General features: G+C 36.9%; 1 protein-coding gene across 1 annotated transcript in view; it reads right to left on the bottom strand.

The window, feature by feature from the left end:
* Positions 1-17,516, bottom strand: part of LOC757340 (slit homolog 1 protein) — an 87,604-nt gene that overhangs the window by 49,052 nt on the left and 21,036 nt on the right. Inside the window, exons 6-7 of the mRNA XM_030986121.1 lie at positions 5,723-5,794; positions 5,074-5,145 (exon numbers count right to left, since the gene is read on the bottom strand). Coding sequence (XP_030841981.1) covers positions 5,074-5,145; positions 5,723-5,794 — 144 coding nt within the window. The remainder of the gene's footprint in view (positions 1-5,073; positions 5,146-5,722; positions 5,795-17,516) is intronic.

The raw sequence follows: 17,516 nt of genomic DNA on the forward strand, positions 1-17,516 counted from the left end.
TAAGACGCAACCGTGTTTTAAACTAAACGCGTAACAGATGCCTGATTCTGGCCGTCAAAATCAAGCATGAACGCGCCCTATAACATACGATAAGAGCAACTCTTCTAGAAACAAAACTCGTGAAGCTGTTTCCAATATCCCTTGCAGACAAAGAGGTATGATAACCTGGGCAGGACATGGGTGTTGAGGGCCAGCTATGCAGGAAAAAGACGTTCTCCTTTTGATGTGTTCAAACAGGTATTTTTTGGCTTGTCCTGCTATTCAGTGAGGGATTGTTTGCATAAGGTGAGGAAAGATTGCAGGACACAAGGGTTTCTCGTTTCCTGGCACAGCCAGGTGAGGTATCAGAATTTGTGTTCATCTCACAGCTTGATTCATTTAAGACACCATGACCTCACAAATTGACAAATATTGTCTCCGTTCTGAATTACATGGAGAGTGGAAACTGTGAATTTGCATTTTGCAATACGTATGCTCAACAATAACTTTATGGTATGGTATAGATTGGGAGTAACCTCAACATGAAACTTTGCTACAAACAAAACGTTTCATATGTATATTGTCTCTGTTTTGAATTACATAGAGAGTGAAAACCGTGAATTTGCAATACGTATGCTCAACAACAACTTTACAATATAGATTTGTAGTAAACTCAATATGAAACTTTGCTTCAAAACAAAACGTTTCATATGTATATTGTCTCTGTTCTGAATTACATGGAGAGTGCAACTGTGAATTTGCAATATGTATATGCTCAACAATAACTTTATGGTTTAGATTTGAGTACACTCAATATGAAACTTTGCTTCAAACAAAACATTTCATATGTAACTAAAGATTTGCAAAGAATATTCCATTATTCTACCTTAATATGCCTGCAATGGTTACTTTTGTCGAAATCATACAAATTGCAAAAGACATTTAACTTAGCCGTTGTAAAAACAAACAAAAAAACAACAAAGAGTGGAGATAAAATGCATTATAACTTATGGAGATAAAAATGCCTTGTAAATATAGGCTCCCTTACATTTTAACCGGTAATCTTAAACACACCATAATAAGGGTCTGTACTTTCAGAAGAACATAGTCAACCATCTTTAATCCACTTTAATCTCTCCACCGGCATTGTGCATTTCCTGCTAGAAACAACCTGAACGAAACTTGCTTCACCTTGCTACAGATTCACATTTCCCTACACCACACCCTCGATGCTCCCTGTAACCCCTTCATGAAACTGCAACAGTATATTTAAAGAGAAGGTTGAGTTCTGGGAAGAGGTGAAAAATAATTTGTGAGCGTTATCATTCTTATTACGCAAGTGTGGAAGAACATCAGATAAGACATGTTCCCTGAAAAGCATGGCTCTTCAAATGCCTTTATATTTAAAATATGTCATGTAACATCGTAAAACTCGGGGGGGGGGGGGGGGGGGTAGGTTTTTTATGTCACATGTTCATGTAGTCCCATATACATCTTTCTGTGTACAGTGTTTGTATCTGTACCAAGACTTGGCCAAATTTCTTATCATTTTGATGATTCCAGAACCTTGCAATACACACCAATACTTATATGCTATAGATGATCAACCTTTTCTGGTCGATTCCACACCGTTTCTTTCACAATGCAATCGCATGACTAGAACTCAACTTCATCTTTAAAGGAGACAAATCACTTAAAAATAATTTGCGTACAGTGTATACGATTAACCAAAAAGTTGGTTAGGAGGTTGGTTGAAATAAGGGTGTCTGTTGAGTTTGTAATGTGTCATGTCAAATAGTTTTAATTTGGTGTAATTATAGGTGAATTGGTTTACTTTCCCCCAAATTTTTTTTTTGTTATTTGCCTAACTACTTTGTTATTAATGATTATGTTGTATAAATATTCTCTATTATTATTATCAAAAAGTGAACAAAAGTAACCTGGCATTATGCTTTGGATCGATAAGGAGTATGAAGGAAATAAAGGATATAAAAACCCTATCCACTGAACCTGAGATGGATTTCACGAGGAAGAATGCCAATGTGGGTGCATCCAGTAGTAAACTCACAAGCACTTAACATGAATTTAGAGAGTATATGAATGTGTATTTCAACGTGGAATTTCTCTTTTTTAAAACAGAAGAAATACATGTATTTCAAGCTGATATTTTTGATGTAGTAAATCAGAATCTAACAAACAAAAAACTTAAATCTGAGTGATTTTGAGTGTGTGTGTGCGTGTTTGTGTGACTGGTTCCCTTTAAAATCACCCCCTTAACCTGCTAACAAGCATTTAGAGTAGCTTGAAGAGACCCCCAAGCCCTCCTCAATCAAAAGAAAGGGTCTCCCTTCCGCCATGCCTCCCTGCTGCAATAACTGTGTTGCTGTTCTAATAGAATTTCTTTTCCATCTTTTTTCACAGCATGCCCATACCAACAGCTATTACCACTGTTTGTGACGGGCGGGGGTTGGCAAGGGGTGTGGGTGTGACCCTCCCTCCCTTGATAGAGGTAAGAAATCTGGTAGAAGGTGGATTTCCTTGCCCATTGTTTTTTCTATTCAAGCTTTTGTTGTTGTTATTGATATTGTTGTGCTGAAATGTTTTAAAGGTTTTATGACAGAATACTTTCAACGACCTTCTCCATTAACAATCAGAAGCAAGTTGACAAATGTATTACAAAAAACTTTTCCCCTTCTTGGTAAATTTCCCTGTATACCTCCCACAAAGCAGTGGAATTGTTTGACTGTTGCATTGTGGTCTTTTTCTTCCTGAAAAATAATGCCCTGTTGGAGCAAAACAAGCGGATGCATACTCAGTAAGGGAGCTGCTGACTTTTGACAGATTTCCTGATCTCTATAAGTGTTTCGATCATCTCAGCTATTTTATCTTATTTCAATTCAATCCATTTTAAAGGAATATTTGATTTAATAACATACCACAAATATCCATTTATAGCACACTGCACAATCTATTTAACACATTAAGCCTCCTAACTTGAAAACAGAGAGTGTAAACCTCTTGAATTTCCATATAAATTTGATATAGATAATTGTCTGTCATTGTATCTTCTTTTCTTCTCTGCCTCTAGTTTGCCAGCTATCTCAACCATTTTCTATATTTTTCTTCATTTTCAACTTTTATTTCAATCCCATTTCAATTCTAAAGAACATTTCCTTAAAAACATAAAGTTATATGGATCTAAAAAGATAATTGCAAAAATTAGACACTGAATCTAGAAAATGAAGGAGGAGTACAATGATTTGAAATCCCTCTATCCGATTTGATAAACACATTTCCATAAATTTGTCTTTTTGTCTGTTTATATGTCCCCCTCTCTGTCCTATTATTTTAACCCTTTTGTATTTTACTTTCTCTTCTTTTTACATAATATTCTCCACAGCATATTGTAAAATAGAGTGTGTCCTTGTCGTTTGATCTTACTTTCTCATCACTCTCATTATCATATCAATAATTCAATGCATAAATCCACAAATCGCACAAATATAATGTGCGAAGCCTCTCCCGGCTAAGTAAACAGACAAATTTGGCATCAGCAGCATCCTCGCATACATGTGTTCGGTACATTATCGTATCACATATCAGAGTGAGAATCACAGATTTTCCTCTAACTTTCAACGTCCGTCATCAGCCGTTGGCACAGTACTCCATGTGGCCAAGCAGTTAGATTTGAAGCTATTCAGCATTGGCTTCGCACATCATTGGGAGTGTCATGTACCATTATATAGAACCTGGCTAGTGGTCTGCTGTCATATGCCGTTGGGAATTAAAGGCTTAATCATTAGAGCCTTGATGACACACTAACTAATATGCTGACAATATAGCTGGGTCAGCTGAATAATTGTATGTAGAGATGTAGCTGACATCTGGTACTTGTTTTACTTTTTGTATGTTTAGAGCTTGTAAACATCTTTGAACATGCTACCAACTTCATATTCTTGCAAGTTTCTTATTGCTTTCCTACATTCAAGACTGGTTGAAATTTGCAAATCTAGAATATGAGACCTAATATTTAAATGTACCTAAGATAGTAAACCAATGTTGTTAATGGTCATGAATTTGGTAAATATTTGTCTTGTGAACTAGTGCATCTTGAAATATTCATATTTCAGAATGCAGTAATACACTGCATAAATATAATTTCAAGGCAGAAGTTAAGCCATTGCCAACCAATAATGTAGGCGTATGCTTCTACCTTTAAAACATGAATTTTAGCAGAGGCATATCATGGGCCCAGCCAATGAGGGGCCCAGCCAATGAGGGGCCCAGCCAATGAGGGGCACTGCCACACTGGGGTCATGGGGGGGGGGGTAATAATAATAGAAATATTGGGTTGATGAAATGGAGAGAAAAGGACACAGAGTGAAGGGGGAGTCATATGATCTTGTTTTCCCCTCTCCCCTGTTTCATCCTCCATCTTATTCTCATTGCACAGATTAAGGAGGGGGAGGGGATATGTCATCCCCTTCCATAGCCTATATATCCCCTGTTTATACCTAAGCCATTTAATGTCAGATAGACAGAGATTATCCAATTACTCTCCGCATTCCTCTTCACACCCTGTTCTTTTGCCTCTCTATAGCATTGGAGCAATTATTCTTGTCTTCATCAATCAAATAGCAGCCAGTCTTTCTAGCCTTCAAGCATTAAAGGGGACCAATACTACAAACAAAAATACTCAGATTGTTCTAGGTTCCATGACAGTACTATGATAAATGTATCAGCTTCAAATATTACATCTGCAAAAAGAAGTTTTAATACGTTCTAAATGGAGAGGAAAGCAACTTGTGAGGATCGAGACTCCTAATTAATTACTCATTATTCTTAAGTATGATTTGAGGTGTTCACACTTGTACAAGCATTGCCTTTTAGTGGACCCCTCTGTTTCCAATATGTATTTTCTACATTTGTTGTAAATGTTTATAATTGTTTTGTAATGTTTTGTTGGAAACATAAATAAATTGAATTGAACATACAACGTAGCTGTAAACAATCTTTCTTTCTTTCTTTCAATTCATACTAGATTTCCACATCCATTGACTGAAATTACAGATTCAAACAATTTGAAATACTTACAGTGAGTTGAGTGTCCTTAAACCACTGAAGGCATCTTCTGCAATGGTCTCTATTAAATTGTTACTCAAGTCTCTGAAAATGAAATTTGGAGAGAGAAAAAAAGATGTATTAATTATCAAATATTTTGTTTCATACGATTAAGGTGTACATGTAACATTATGACTTTTTCGAGTATTATGAAAACTAAATAACTTTCATAATAAAAATATTTCATTAGGTACACTACAGTATAGGCATATACTTTAGAGAGACGTTTCACATCTGTTTTTAAGTATAAGTTGTCATTTTTACCACATTGTAAAGTTGGATAACAATATTGAAATGTCATGCTTCACTATTATACATCATGTAAAGTGGCTTTTGCAATCAAAACCAATAATATGAAAATTTTAGCTTTTATGATGGGAATGTATGGAAATGCAAAGGTTGTACGTTCGAGCCCTGCACCGGCACGTGTTATCCTTGAGCAAGGCATTTTATCTAAATTGCTCCTCTCCACCCAGGTGTTAATTGGTATTATACAGTAAGCACTTTGGTCAGTTAATGGTAAAGCACTCTTTAAAAAACCGGTATTACTATTACTATTATTATTATTATTGTAATTACTATCATCATCATAATTATTATATTTTGTGTCCTTCATACTTACATCCTCTTCAGTTTCTTGTAAGGTGAGAAAGCCCTTGGCGGAATCTCTGTGATATAGTTCTGCTCCAGTCGTCTGAAAGATATAAAAATGAAAAATAACAAAAGATTCAACTTCAAGTGTAAAAATTGCAAGTAAAACTATATCAATGTATGATTCCAAAACTAGAATCCTGCAAAAGATGGTACAATTTGGAAAGTAGCATCTTAGAAAACATAATCTCTAAGCACCACTGATACTGTTTGTATAATTTGATTTTCACAGTTGTATATCAGTCAGATATAATTATTCATGCCTGCGTACCGATCTGTAACATCACCACTCCCAAAACACGACTCTGTTTCAAATCAATGTTCATCAGAGTTTCATCAGTGTCAGTTTATATAGGATAACAGAGAGCTGACCAGGTGACTAAGACCCCGTTCTCACTCACTTCGTTGGAGCGCTCTGGAGCGCTCTAAGACCCGTTCCTCAGGAGCGGTTCTTAGGTGAGTGAGAACGGTCAAAGTGGTCCAGGAAGTGGACTTCTGGACCGCTCCAGGAGACCACCTTCCGAGGTGGTCTTGAGGAGCGGGTCTTATTAAGAGCGGTTTGGAGCGCTCTAACGTGCAATGTGAACGGAAGCGTACTTTGAACGGAAGTGAGCTAGTGACCTTTGGTGCGAAACATGTAGTACGATACATACGGTTTGTATTCAGCGCGCGAAAAAATTGACCTGCTGACCTGAGCTGCCATAGCAACAAGACCACTTTGACTCGTGGAGCGGTTTGAGCCATAAAAAACTGCTCGGAGTGTGAACGCTCGCAAACCGTTCCTCAAGACCCGTTCCTCTGGAGCGGTCTAACTAAGACCACTTTCAAAGTGAGTGAGAACGGGGTCAAACTAACATCTCCCTAATGTTTCTCCTCCTCTCTGTTCTGTCTCGTCTCTCCATCTCTCTCTCTCTCTCTCTCCGGCCTCTCTCTGTTTCTGCTTCTCTCCTTTATATTAGTGTATGACTATGATATATGAATAGATTTGTAAGACATTTTGTGTTTTTTGTGATCTTACTTTGTAAACTCCATGAAATTCTGCCCTTGGACTTCCATATGGATTTCATAATAAATACCATTTCAATTCAATTCAATACTATAATGACACAATGAAGAAAGAAACAATTTATGTCTTTTTACCCTTCCTTCAAAGCACAACCAGAAGCTTACTTGTAAGTGGTCAAATCTGTATTTCTTTCAATTTTGAATTGTTTCTTCTAGAATCATGTAAAGGAAAGTTCAGATAGTTTTCAATTAAATCTATAGCAAGGCCCATGCACATGTGGCCATTGAACCCTCGATCTACAGCCATTGCCTGACTCTCCCTAATATTAAGAACCTGGCTTGCATCAAGTAAATGCACTGGTTAAGAGTTTCCACATTGTTCTTTAAACTCTTCTCAAAGGCTACCAAAACACCTCTACATACATTCATAAAACTTTGCTCTGCCAAGATATACACCTAGATTGTTTAACAGGTGAAGGGTTAGAAATATATGATTGAGGTTGCCTTCCTCTTCTGTTTAATAAGCTAACAAAAAACTTGTCATAAACCATCAAACAATTTGCTTTATTCTTAGATCTGATGGATGGAGAGTTGGGGTGGACTATATAGCCCCCCTTTCCTATGAATATTCCCTGCTGAACTTGTCTCAACTCTCGCTATACAAAGGCTACGATCTGTAGAGACTTCTTCTGTGTACACACTGGTGTTGGGATTGACAGGTGTGATTCAGCATTATGAGAGCAGAGTAAACTTCCAAGGGATGTGAAGGGTACAAAAGTTGAACACAAGAGTAGCAATGTGGTAAGAGAGAGAGAGAAAAAAAAAAGGGGGGGGAGAAATTGGGAGAGAGAAGAATGGAGAAGCTGAAGAGAAGGAAGAAATAGTACATGAACAGAATTTGAAAGAGATAGGGAGGAACATAAAGAACAGATGGGGTAAAGAATAACATAAATTCATGAAGAAAAAAATATTTTTTTAAATAATGATGGTGGGTTCTTGTATACCGCTCATGTCTGTTGGACTTGTGCACTCCTGGCGCTCCACAATATATAGAAAAACATACATCACTTATTATCATCAACTAATTGAGAGAACTGTTTACATGATTTACTCTATGCAGTTCATTATTGATAAATCAAACCTACAGGTATTTTTTTAATGAATGATAAGATAATTTTCTGAGAAATTGTATGCTGCTCAAAGAAAACTTGGCATATTGACATACAAGTTACAAATGTAACACAAGAGAAAAAATACTATTATGGATCATCCATTCTTCTGTAGATATACTTTATATTTATCTCATGAGTTGTTGTGAACTCCGCAGGAGTAATCAACAACTCCACGGGATATCAAGTCAGGGTTGAAAGTAGGAAACCACATTTGCGTGACAACTTTTCCAGGTATTCATCTCAGGTTCAAGTTTAAATTTCACTTAAAGAGTTCGAAATTGTAAACCTGTACACTACCCCATCCCCCCTCCCCCCCTCCCACCCCACACTCACACACACACTATTGAGCATGTCTTTTTATATGCACTGTTACAAGACATGCTTATGAAAATATCTAACAGTTGCTAACATTGGTATTTTTTCCTCCGGTGATGGATTAGACTCCAAAAAAATGAATAATTGAAAACAGCTCAGGGTGCTCTCTGTTTTTGAAATCATACCATTTTTTTGTGTTCCTCTCTAAAGGAGAGCATACAGAAACTGTGGTTGGTTTTGCCTACCGTAGAATGTTTCTAAAACATAAGAGAGGAAATAGCCGGCTCCAACGGACTAACAACCAGGCAGAAATGTGCTGTAGAGTTACTTTGGGAATGGCTCGAGGGGCTGTCGTCAAAAGCTGAATGTCAATATTTTTCCGCTGAAATATGAAAACATTTGGGTTTTGTGGAAAAACATTGGCACGATTTCGCCCCCTTCTCACAAAAGAAAGCCAGATTTTTTAAACAAAAGTGTAAAATTTTCTCCTCGAGATGCCAGGGGATTTTTAACATGAAGTTGCATGTGATAAATCATGTGTTGTGCAGTATCCATATCTTTGGTTAGTAACTTGAAGCTACAACTAGAAAAAAAAGTCAAGAAAATGTGTACAAGAATGTGAAACGAAAAATATATGTTACGATCATTTCCTCAAAGGAGACATATAAAAGATTTCTCTGAATTTATTTCCAATTCTATTCATATTTTGTGATTTTTGTGTGTGTGCAATAGGGATTATGTTTATATGATATGTACATTAAACATTATTTGGTATTATGTAGATATAGAATGAAAGTGAACATCACTGCTTTCCCCATTAAGATTTGTCACAGGCATATATATTTCATTTCACTTTCTAATAGATTTACCAGTGAAATGCATCAAAAACAAATGGCAAAATAAAAAATGAGAATGCCAATAAAAAACACTGCAATACATCTATGTACATACAAAATACTATGAATAAACTTAATGTCAATGACCGTGGGTAAGACCTTGCATAGCTTATAAGCTCAATCAGAATTTAGCCTAGGCAAAAATATATGAAATTAGGTCATCTTCATTTGCAAAATGGAGGCTGCACGATGTCAAAATCTGCCACCAAATTGAGACAGATATGACTTTGATTACTCCCCTAATAAATGGTCCATTCATGAAGATAGACATGAGATCCCATTTTAGTCAGACTGCACGACTAGAGACATGATACCTAGTCAAATTGCTCTGCTATTGTCAAATTTCTCTCATTTCCCCCCATAACGATGCCATTTATGATCCTCGATCCCCGTTTGTCCACAACGGAACTGTCATTTATAATTTCATCTGATTAGGAGTATCAATCTCCATTAGGCGCGACGTGGTATTATCCATTGTCGTAAGAACAAAGTGAATTTTTACTGCATTTTTTCCCCCTACTGGGCATCAGTGAATCAGCCTTGAGTTTCAGCATTGTAATCAATGTCAGTTGCAGGACAATAATAGATCAATCTAAAAGAATTAATTTGTTTCCTGACGAGTAATAGCCCTTGACATTATTATGCTACGGCTACTATGTACCGGGTATGTGCATGGTTCCATGATGTGTTCATGTACTAAGTGTTCATACTATTCTGTTACAACTATCTCTCTGTCTCTCCATTTTTACGATTCTGTTACAACTATCGATCTCTCTGTCTCTCTATTTTCAAATATAATGCATGCATTTTTCTCTCTCCACCTGACATAAAAGACGAGTCCACGTCTGTAAGATTGCATTCCCTTGTTAATGAAATGTAAAAATTGAATTCAGATGAAATATAGGCAAGCATTTCATATTTCATAACAACCTCTTCACATGTAGAGGTGTCGTAGTCGAGTGGTTTAAGCACTTGACTTGAAACGCAAAGGTCATGGGTTCAATCCTCGACACAGCTCTCATGCTCATGCCCAGGCAGGGCATTAATCTATATTTGCCACTCCATACCCAGGAGAGTAATGGGGCTCCCGGTAGGATGACAAAAGCCTTTGTATTGGTATTTGCCAAATGCCCTGACCTTATAGTAGGAACACTCCCCAGGGAGTAGAGATGGTGCAAATTGTGCATGATTGAATCTGATGACAGGGGTAATAATATCTTTTAAATGCTTAGAAGCAGTATTTTGTATTAAGCGCTTTATATCCAGATTATCATAACAGCGTATCCCCACTTGAATTTGAAACTGTAATTCCTTGCTTATGATATAAATCCAATCTGCAAAGATCCATTATGATCCTGAGCATGCATGCACACCCCTACTTCTGCACCCCACAAATGCAATTGGAACAAAAGAATGTCAAAAGAAACGTTTTCTAAGACTTGAAAGACACGTTTCATTAGCATCCCCAAGCGACATTTGAAGAAATTCGCTGGGATCCAGGCTAAGCCGACGAGAGAACCGTTTGAGCAGACCGCCGTAATAAGATTTAGAAAGCAGATAGCTTAAATGCACAGACAATGGGCAAGAACAACAACTGAGGCTTACAAAGGGGTCATAATTCATATTGGATTAGGATATATCAACTTGATTTGATTAATATCAATTTTCTATTGGGATTAAGAGTCGGTTTAAGGGCATGAATTTCAATAAATAAGATACTTCTCATGTGAGCAAAGAAAGAAAGAAAGAGGGGGTCCGTATGTTTTTTGGGCAAATGCAATTGGGGGAACTTAGCTTTCTTGACTTTATGTGACAACTTATCTTGCCATCACCCCATCAATAATTTCTAAAGAAAGATATCTCAAGTCAAATGATAGAATCTTATCCAATCCATACTAATTCAACAAAAGCAAGATTTCATATACTGGGTACATGCATTTTAGACATTTTAAGTTCATCCTCTATAAAGTGTGACTAAATTTGCATAAAAAGAAGTAAAGGTGTATCTACCTTAAAATGGCCACTGACTGAAAATAAATCAATATTATTGATTTATGTGGTAATATGGTAGTTTAACTATAATTAAAAATATAGAGTCAGGTTAAAATTGCATAACAGAATCAGGATATTTCAAGACTGTGATTAATCAAGTAGAGAAAAGCGAGTGTAGATTTAAATTATAAAAAATACAACAGTTTTGACATTTTCCCAGTACTCCACATCGTTCAAAGGACCACTTTCTCTTTCATCAAAGTACTTTGATCCTTGCAAGCACCAAAGTAGGCCTGTTTTCATCAGCTCGAGTTTGCCAAATAACCCGCTATTCCAACTATCCTGTTCCCAAATTAGGCAGTTAATTTCTGTCTTCATCAGCCCGCAGATGCAGTAGGCGTGATATTTGGTCGGGAAAATATCCCAAGAAATTTTGGTCTTGTTTCCAAAATATCGTGCTATTTGGTAAATAGCGGGCTAATTTGCGCCCGTCTGAATTAGTTTGTAATGAGCGTATCGGTCTGGTGAGGACGTAATTTCGAGCTTCGGGATAATATCTCGAGTCCGAAAATAGCCGGTTATTTGGCAAACTCGAGTTGATGAAAACAGGACATTTTATGAGAATTGGTATTGGACCTGACCTTGGTCCCACCTCATAATGATCCACATGGGGATAATATATCCCAGAAAGTTTTCAGACTTTGGTCTAGGGCCTCTTTGAAGATGATATATTGCTTGGGGGTTGTTGGTTAATTTGGTAGTTTTAAGAACAGGGGTGGTCAGGAAATGGTTTCCCAGCCATTAGGAACTATTGGTGACAATGACCCCCTTATATTATAAATACATCCTTTCCTCAACACAATTTTTGTTCACCATCTCCCCCCCCCCCCCCCCCCCCCCCCCCCCCCCTCCCCCACCCATTTTGTTTTCCATTTGGTATCTCCAATGCAATGCTTGATTCCCGGGTTATTTTACTAAAAAAATTGAAAATTGAAAGGGTTTGTGTGCTAATGTATGACTATGAGAGAAGTTTAAAAAGACAATTTCAACAAAAAAAGTGAAACTCATTTCAAACGTTCTATCAACTAAAATCATCACTCCAAATGCAATCTAAATATTGCCCATAGAATTTTAGGAAAATGCATACAGATAGGAGCAATATTTAAAGCCCAAAATGATGTTCTCTAATGTAAGACAACACTTGACATAATGTTCTCAATTATTACTCCAATTAATTAAAACATAATTAATTCCTACATTCTCCCTTTATGACATAACTACAAATATATGTGGAAAGTACAAAGTGGAAATTAATATAATCTTGATGTCAGGCAATAAATAAATCAACGTTTTCAAACTTGCAGGTATACAGCAAAGAACAAAAAAACAGAACATATACAGGAGTCAGACATTACCATTTTATACAAGAATTTACCATACACAAACATTTACATACTATACAAAAAGTGTCACCACTTATGAAAGGATCATTAAGACACATATAAATGTCCGTTACATTGAAATGTTACATACAGTATGCACCATGGCTGTGTGAGAGCTACGAAGAAAACGCCAGTCTTCTTCAGAGCACTCAAGATATAGACCAAGTCAATCGACAAGAAATTATTCAGGCTTTTAATTGTCTTTTCATGATCTTCCATGCAAAGCCAGCTAGCGCAATTGGGCCACAAACAAACCAGCAATTGGTAGGATCTATGAAGCATGTAATTGGCCGTCTGCAGATAGAGATAAAGCCATGGCGGTGAGGAGTGAGCAGTCGAGCCCACAGGTCTTGGATTTCGGCGAAGTTTCTCATCGGGGTTTACGGAACAGGAGCAGAGATTTGGAGTGACATGTTGGAAATGGCAGCAAGGATTTCTTGGGATTTTGTTTGTCTCATGAGAAAAGCATTTAATGCCAGTTTTTTTTATGGAACTAATCACCGATATTATGATCTGCTAAGAAAAGCTACCGGTAAGCATGTACTGGGACGCATTTTTATATCTGATTATAGCTGTTGAATTTGTCAATAATTATTTTAGGACAGCAAAAATCATTTGTAACTTTAAAGTTTCTTTCCTTGATATTTCAAAGGATGGATATTTTGAGGGAAAGTGTCAGGAGAAAAGGATAAACATATCACTTTTAATTATCATCCAATCTCACAATAAAATGAACGAAAAACGGTTGAGTCTCTCGATGCTGTTCCAGTGTAATTTGACATGTTGTCAAATAAAAAGGTAAACACAATATGATAAGATCTGTAACATGAGCCATTTCAAATTTGTTTCTTAAAACAAAATCGCAGGATAAAATCTCGCCAGAATACTTCAAGCATGAAATCATCATTACATTTATCCCCAGGACAAAAAGTCTTGGCAGGATAAATTTTCAGTTGGCCTAAGAGAGCATCAAGGTTTCAATGATTGACATCAGATGATAATGATAATGATAGCAAAACATTAGGCAAGAATTCCCTAGAAGTTCTACTCTTGAATCACAACAAACACAACAGATACCTTACACAACAACATGTGATTTGAAAAAGTGTCGTATCATGTACCATTGTCTGATCGTATTGCCTCTGAGAGAAAACATGTCACGTTTGCTCTAAAAGTCTAATGCGTTTATCTCAACTTTCCTGTTTTATGAGTTGGCACATTTACTGATTCATTTACAGTTCATGTGAATCTCAAGCCAGATAATGTTCTTGTGAAATGTATTATAACTGAACACAACTGCAGAAAATAGCCAATGTTCTTTGTGTTAATGAATCATCAGAAGAAGGAAGAAAAAACTAGATGGAATTCGACTGCGCGCAGTCGAAAATGATGCCTCCGTCATAGAGCAATTTTACAAACCAAAACAGAAGAAATTTTTCAAATTCAAGTTCAATTGTAATCCATTAACAGGTTCTCAGAATATCGTGATTACAAACAATTTCTCATATACATATATGACCCTTTGAACTTTGACCTCATGATCCTAATATCTACTCAGCTCATTGGCTCTGCAAGATATCCAGAGTTAAATAGTAATCCATCTGTCAGTTCTAATGAGAATGCGTTCACAAGCTATTTTTGCATACATAATGAGCCCATGACCTTGGACCTTATGAACCAAGAATCTACACAGTTCATTGGCTCTGCAAGATACATAAATGATCTAAGTTTGGCAGGAATCCATCAATCTGTTCTAATGATAACGCGATCACAAGCTGTTTTTGCATACATAATGGGCGCTGTGACCTTTGACCTTTGACCTCGTTACCCAAAATCTAATAAGTTCATCGGCTCTGCAAGTAACATACATGACCTAAGTTTGGCAGGAATCCATCAATCGGTTCTTGAGATAACGCGATCACAAGCTGTTTTTGCATACATAATGAGCCCTGTGACCTTTGACCTCGTGACCCCAAAATCTAATCAGTTCATTGGCTCTGCAAGATACATACATGACCAAAGTTTGGCAGGAATCCATCTATCGGTTCTTCAGATAACGCGATCACGAGCCGTTTTGCATACATAATGAGCCCTGTGACCTTTGACCTTTGACCTCGTGACCCCAAAATCTAATCAGTTCATCGACTCTACAAGATACATACATGACCAAAGTTTGGCAGGAATCTATCAATCGGTTCTTCAGATAACGCGATCACGAGCTGTTTTTGCATACATAATGAGCCCTGTGACCTTTGACCTTTGACCTCGTGACCCCAAAATCTAATCAGTTCATCGACTTTGCTAGATACATATATGATCAAAGTTTGGTAGGAATCCATCGATCCGTTCTTCAGATAACGTGATCACGAGAACGGGACGTACGTACAGACGTACGTACAGACGTACGGACGGACGGACGGACGGACAACCCGAAAACATAATGCCTCCGGCTACTTCGTAACGGAGGCATAAAAATAATCTTGATTATCAAACAAATTAAAGGTAAAGACCAGTTTTGGAAACGCCCCCCTCTCAAAAAATGAAATGGAAGCTCTTATTACCAATCATGTGAAAGAATATGTTTTGACTAATACATGATGATAACTAATTTGCCGGGAAACCACCTACTAAATGATATATTTGGTAAATTAGTTTATCTATTGGGACCAAATAGATAATACCCACGTGTGCGTAGTCCCATATACATCTTTCTGTGTACAGTGCTTGTAACTTTACAAAGACTAGGCCAAATTTCTTATCATTTTGATGATTCCAGAACCTTGCAGTACACACCAATACTTATATGCTAGATGGTCAACCTTTTCTGATCGATTCCACAATGTTTCTTTCACAATGCAATCGCATGACCAGGACTGGTCTTTATCTTTAAGAATTCATACCATTATTTCTATAACACAAAATTCCTCATCACCGCCTGTTTTGCTACAAATTTCAAATCCTAAGTCTTTTTACCCTCTCTCCTCTACATACTATTTATCTTCTGAAACTTTCTTTCATATTTCCTCTAACTCCTATGTCCATTTTTCTTCCACTAGTAACTCAACATCTACTACTGCTAGTGCAACCCCTACTTGTGGTACATATACAATTATAAATACCTATATTACATTTCTCCCACTTTTCTATTCTCAACTTCAATATTTGTTCCTATAAATAAAGCCACAACTGCCAAGCTAAATATTAGCTGGAAATATGAATATGACTTAATGCCGTCTTAACAGGTAGCAACACAAATAATTCCTTCCATTAAGACCTTTTAATATGACCTTTGAATATAATAAACCTTACAAAAGAGAATAAACAAAGAGGCAGTTTGGAGGAGTGTTTTCAATTTGACCCCGTGATTGGTTATTTCCTTGAGCAGACCAATTGAAACTGTTGCAGCTCTAGATACAATACCTCACCCTAAGACGTGTCACCTGAGGTCATTGACCTCTCGTGACATCATTAGAGCGTAATATACAACTTACACATCTCCAGTAGATGACAAAACTGATGAAGTCCAGAGAAAGGGCACAAGGGGAGGGAGGAGGGGGATGAATAAAGAAAGGTACAAAAAAAAAGAAGATAAAAGAAAGGAAAGGTGGACATATTGTCTCCTTAGAGCCACAAGAGCATTAAATTAATGCCCTTCTAACTATTTAAAGACAATAAAAAACAAGTATATTAATTAATTATGTGCAAAACAAGAACGAGTGAGAGAAAGATGAAAGTGTCTTGGAGAGAGAAACAAAGAAAGATAGATCAAGGAGAGTGTTCAAATGTGAGACATGAGGTGAAAGATAATGGCAGGAGAGTGAGACATAGAATACAAAATGAATTCCACAATTCATTGAAATGATAGGGTAGAGGCATCAATCAGCAAAAGATAAAAGCCAACAAAACAAAAAGGGGATGTCTTACAGTGCAAAACATTTGAAGGAAAATGAAAAGACGGATGAAAGACTATTTCAAAGACCAGTGGTTGATGAAGCAGAAATGACAAGCAAGAAAAATGAAGGATAGATGGACAAATAATCCAACCTTCCTTCCGTAAATAGAAACATCACTCCAAGTTCAGACACCAGAAAGTGACATCTAAGATGTTCCTTCACTTGACCATAGCTTGGGGGAGTTTGACCTACGACCCTGATAATATACACAACATTGTTTTCAATTTCACTCAGCTCAGCTCCACTGAAGGCAAGCTAGGGCAGAAACTATGCTAGGGTCACATACTTGGCTAGATGTCACACTTCTTATCTGATCCAAGTTTACTCCCATGAATTTCAAAAGATTCCACTTCTCTTTTTCGCTACTTTGTACTCGATTTGTGCTGTCAAAAGACACTGTAACCGAGTACGTAACCAATGGACCTGTCAATTTTCATGTAATCTATAGCTCTATTAGTCTATTTCAAATTTCAAAGCTAATCATGGTACTTTAAAATTCAACCTCAAACTTTTTCTGATCCCAAAATTTGTTATTTGCTAAGAGAACTGCTTTATACATGATTTGGTTAAAGTGTATTTGTTGTTTTAAATTTATTACTCTTCCACGGCTCTCTTTCCATAGGACTACAATGTAAGAGGAAACAACATCCTGAATACAAAATTACATGAATCTCAACTTTTTTATAGCAAGATAAATCTTCACTGAACAAAGAAGGAAAATGAAGTATTCATCAAACGATTTCTGTTGACAATTTTTTCTTCTAATATTCCCTACAAAGCCATAAACATCAACGTCTATACATGCATAACTCCCATACATGATTTGCAATTGCACTTAATTTACATTTTAAGAAGGAAAATACAAGAACGAGCCGTTCTTCCTCACCCCCCCCCCCCCCCCCTCTTTCAGAACAAAAAGGGGAAACTGTCACATGAATTAGTAGACTTCATCAGTTAAAATTGCCAGGCTTCTGTTGCACTAACAAGTGG

Source organism: Strongylocentrotus purpuratus, unplaced genomic scaffold (genome assembly GCF_000002235.5).
Source record: "Strongylocentrotus purpuratus isolate Spur 01 unplaced genomic scaffold, Spur_5.0 spur5_scaffold_15, whole genome shotgun sequence".
Lineage (NCBI taxonomy): Eukaryota > Metazoa > Echinodermata > Echinoidea > Camarodonta > Strongylocentrotidae > Strongylocentrotus > Strongylocentrotus purpuratus.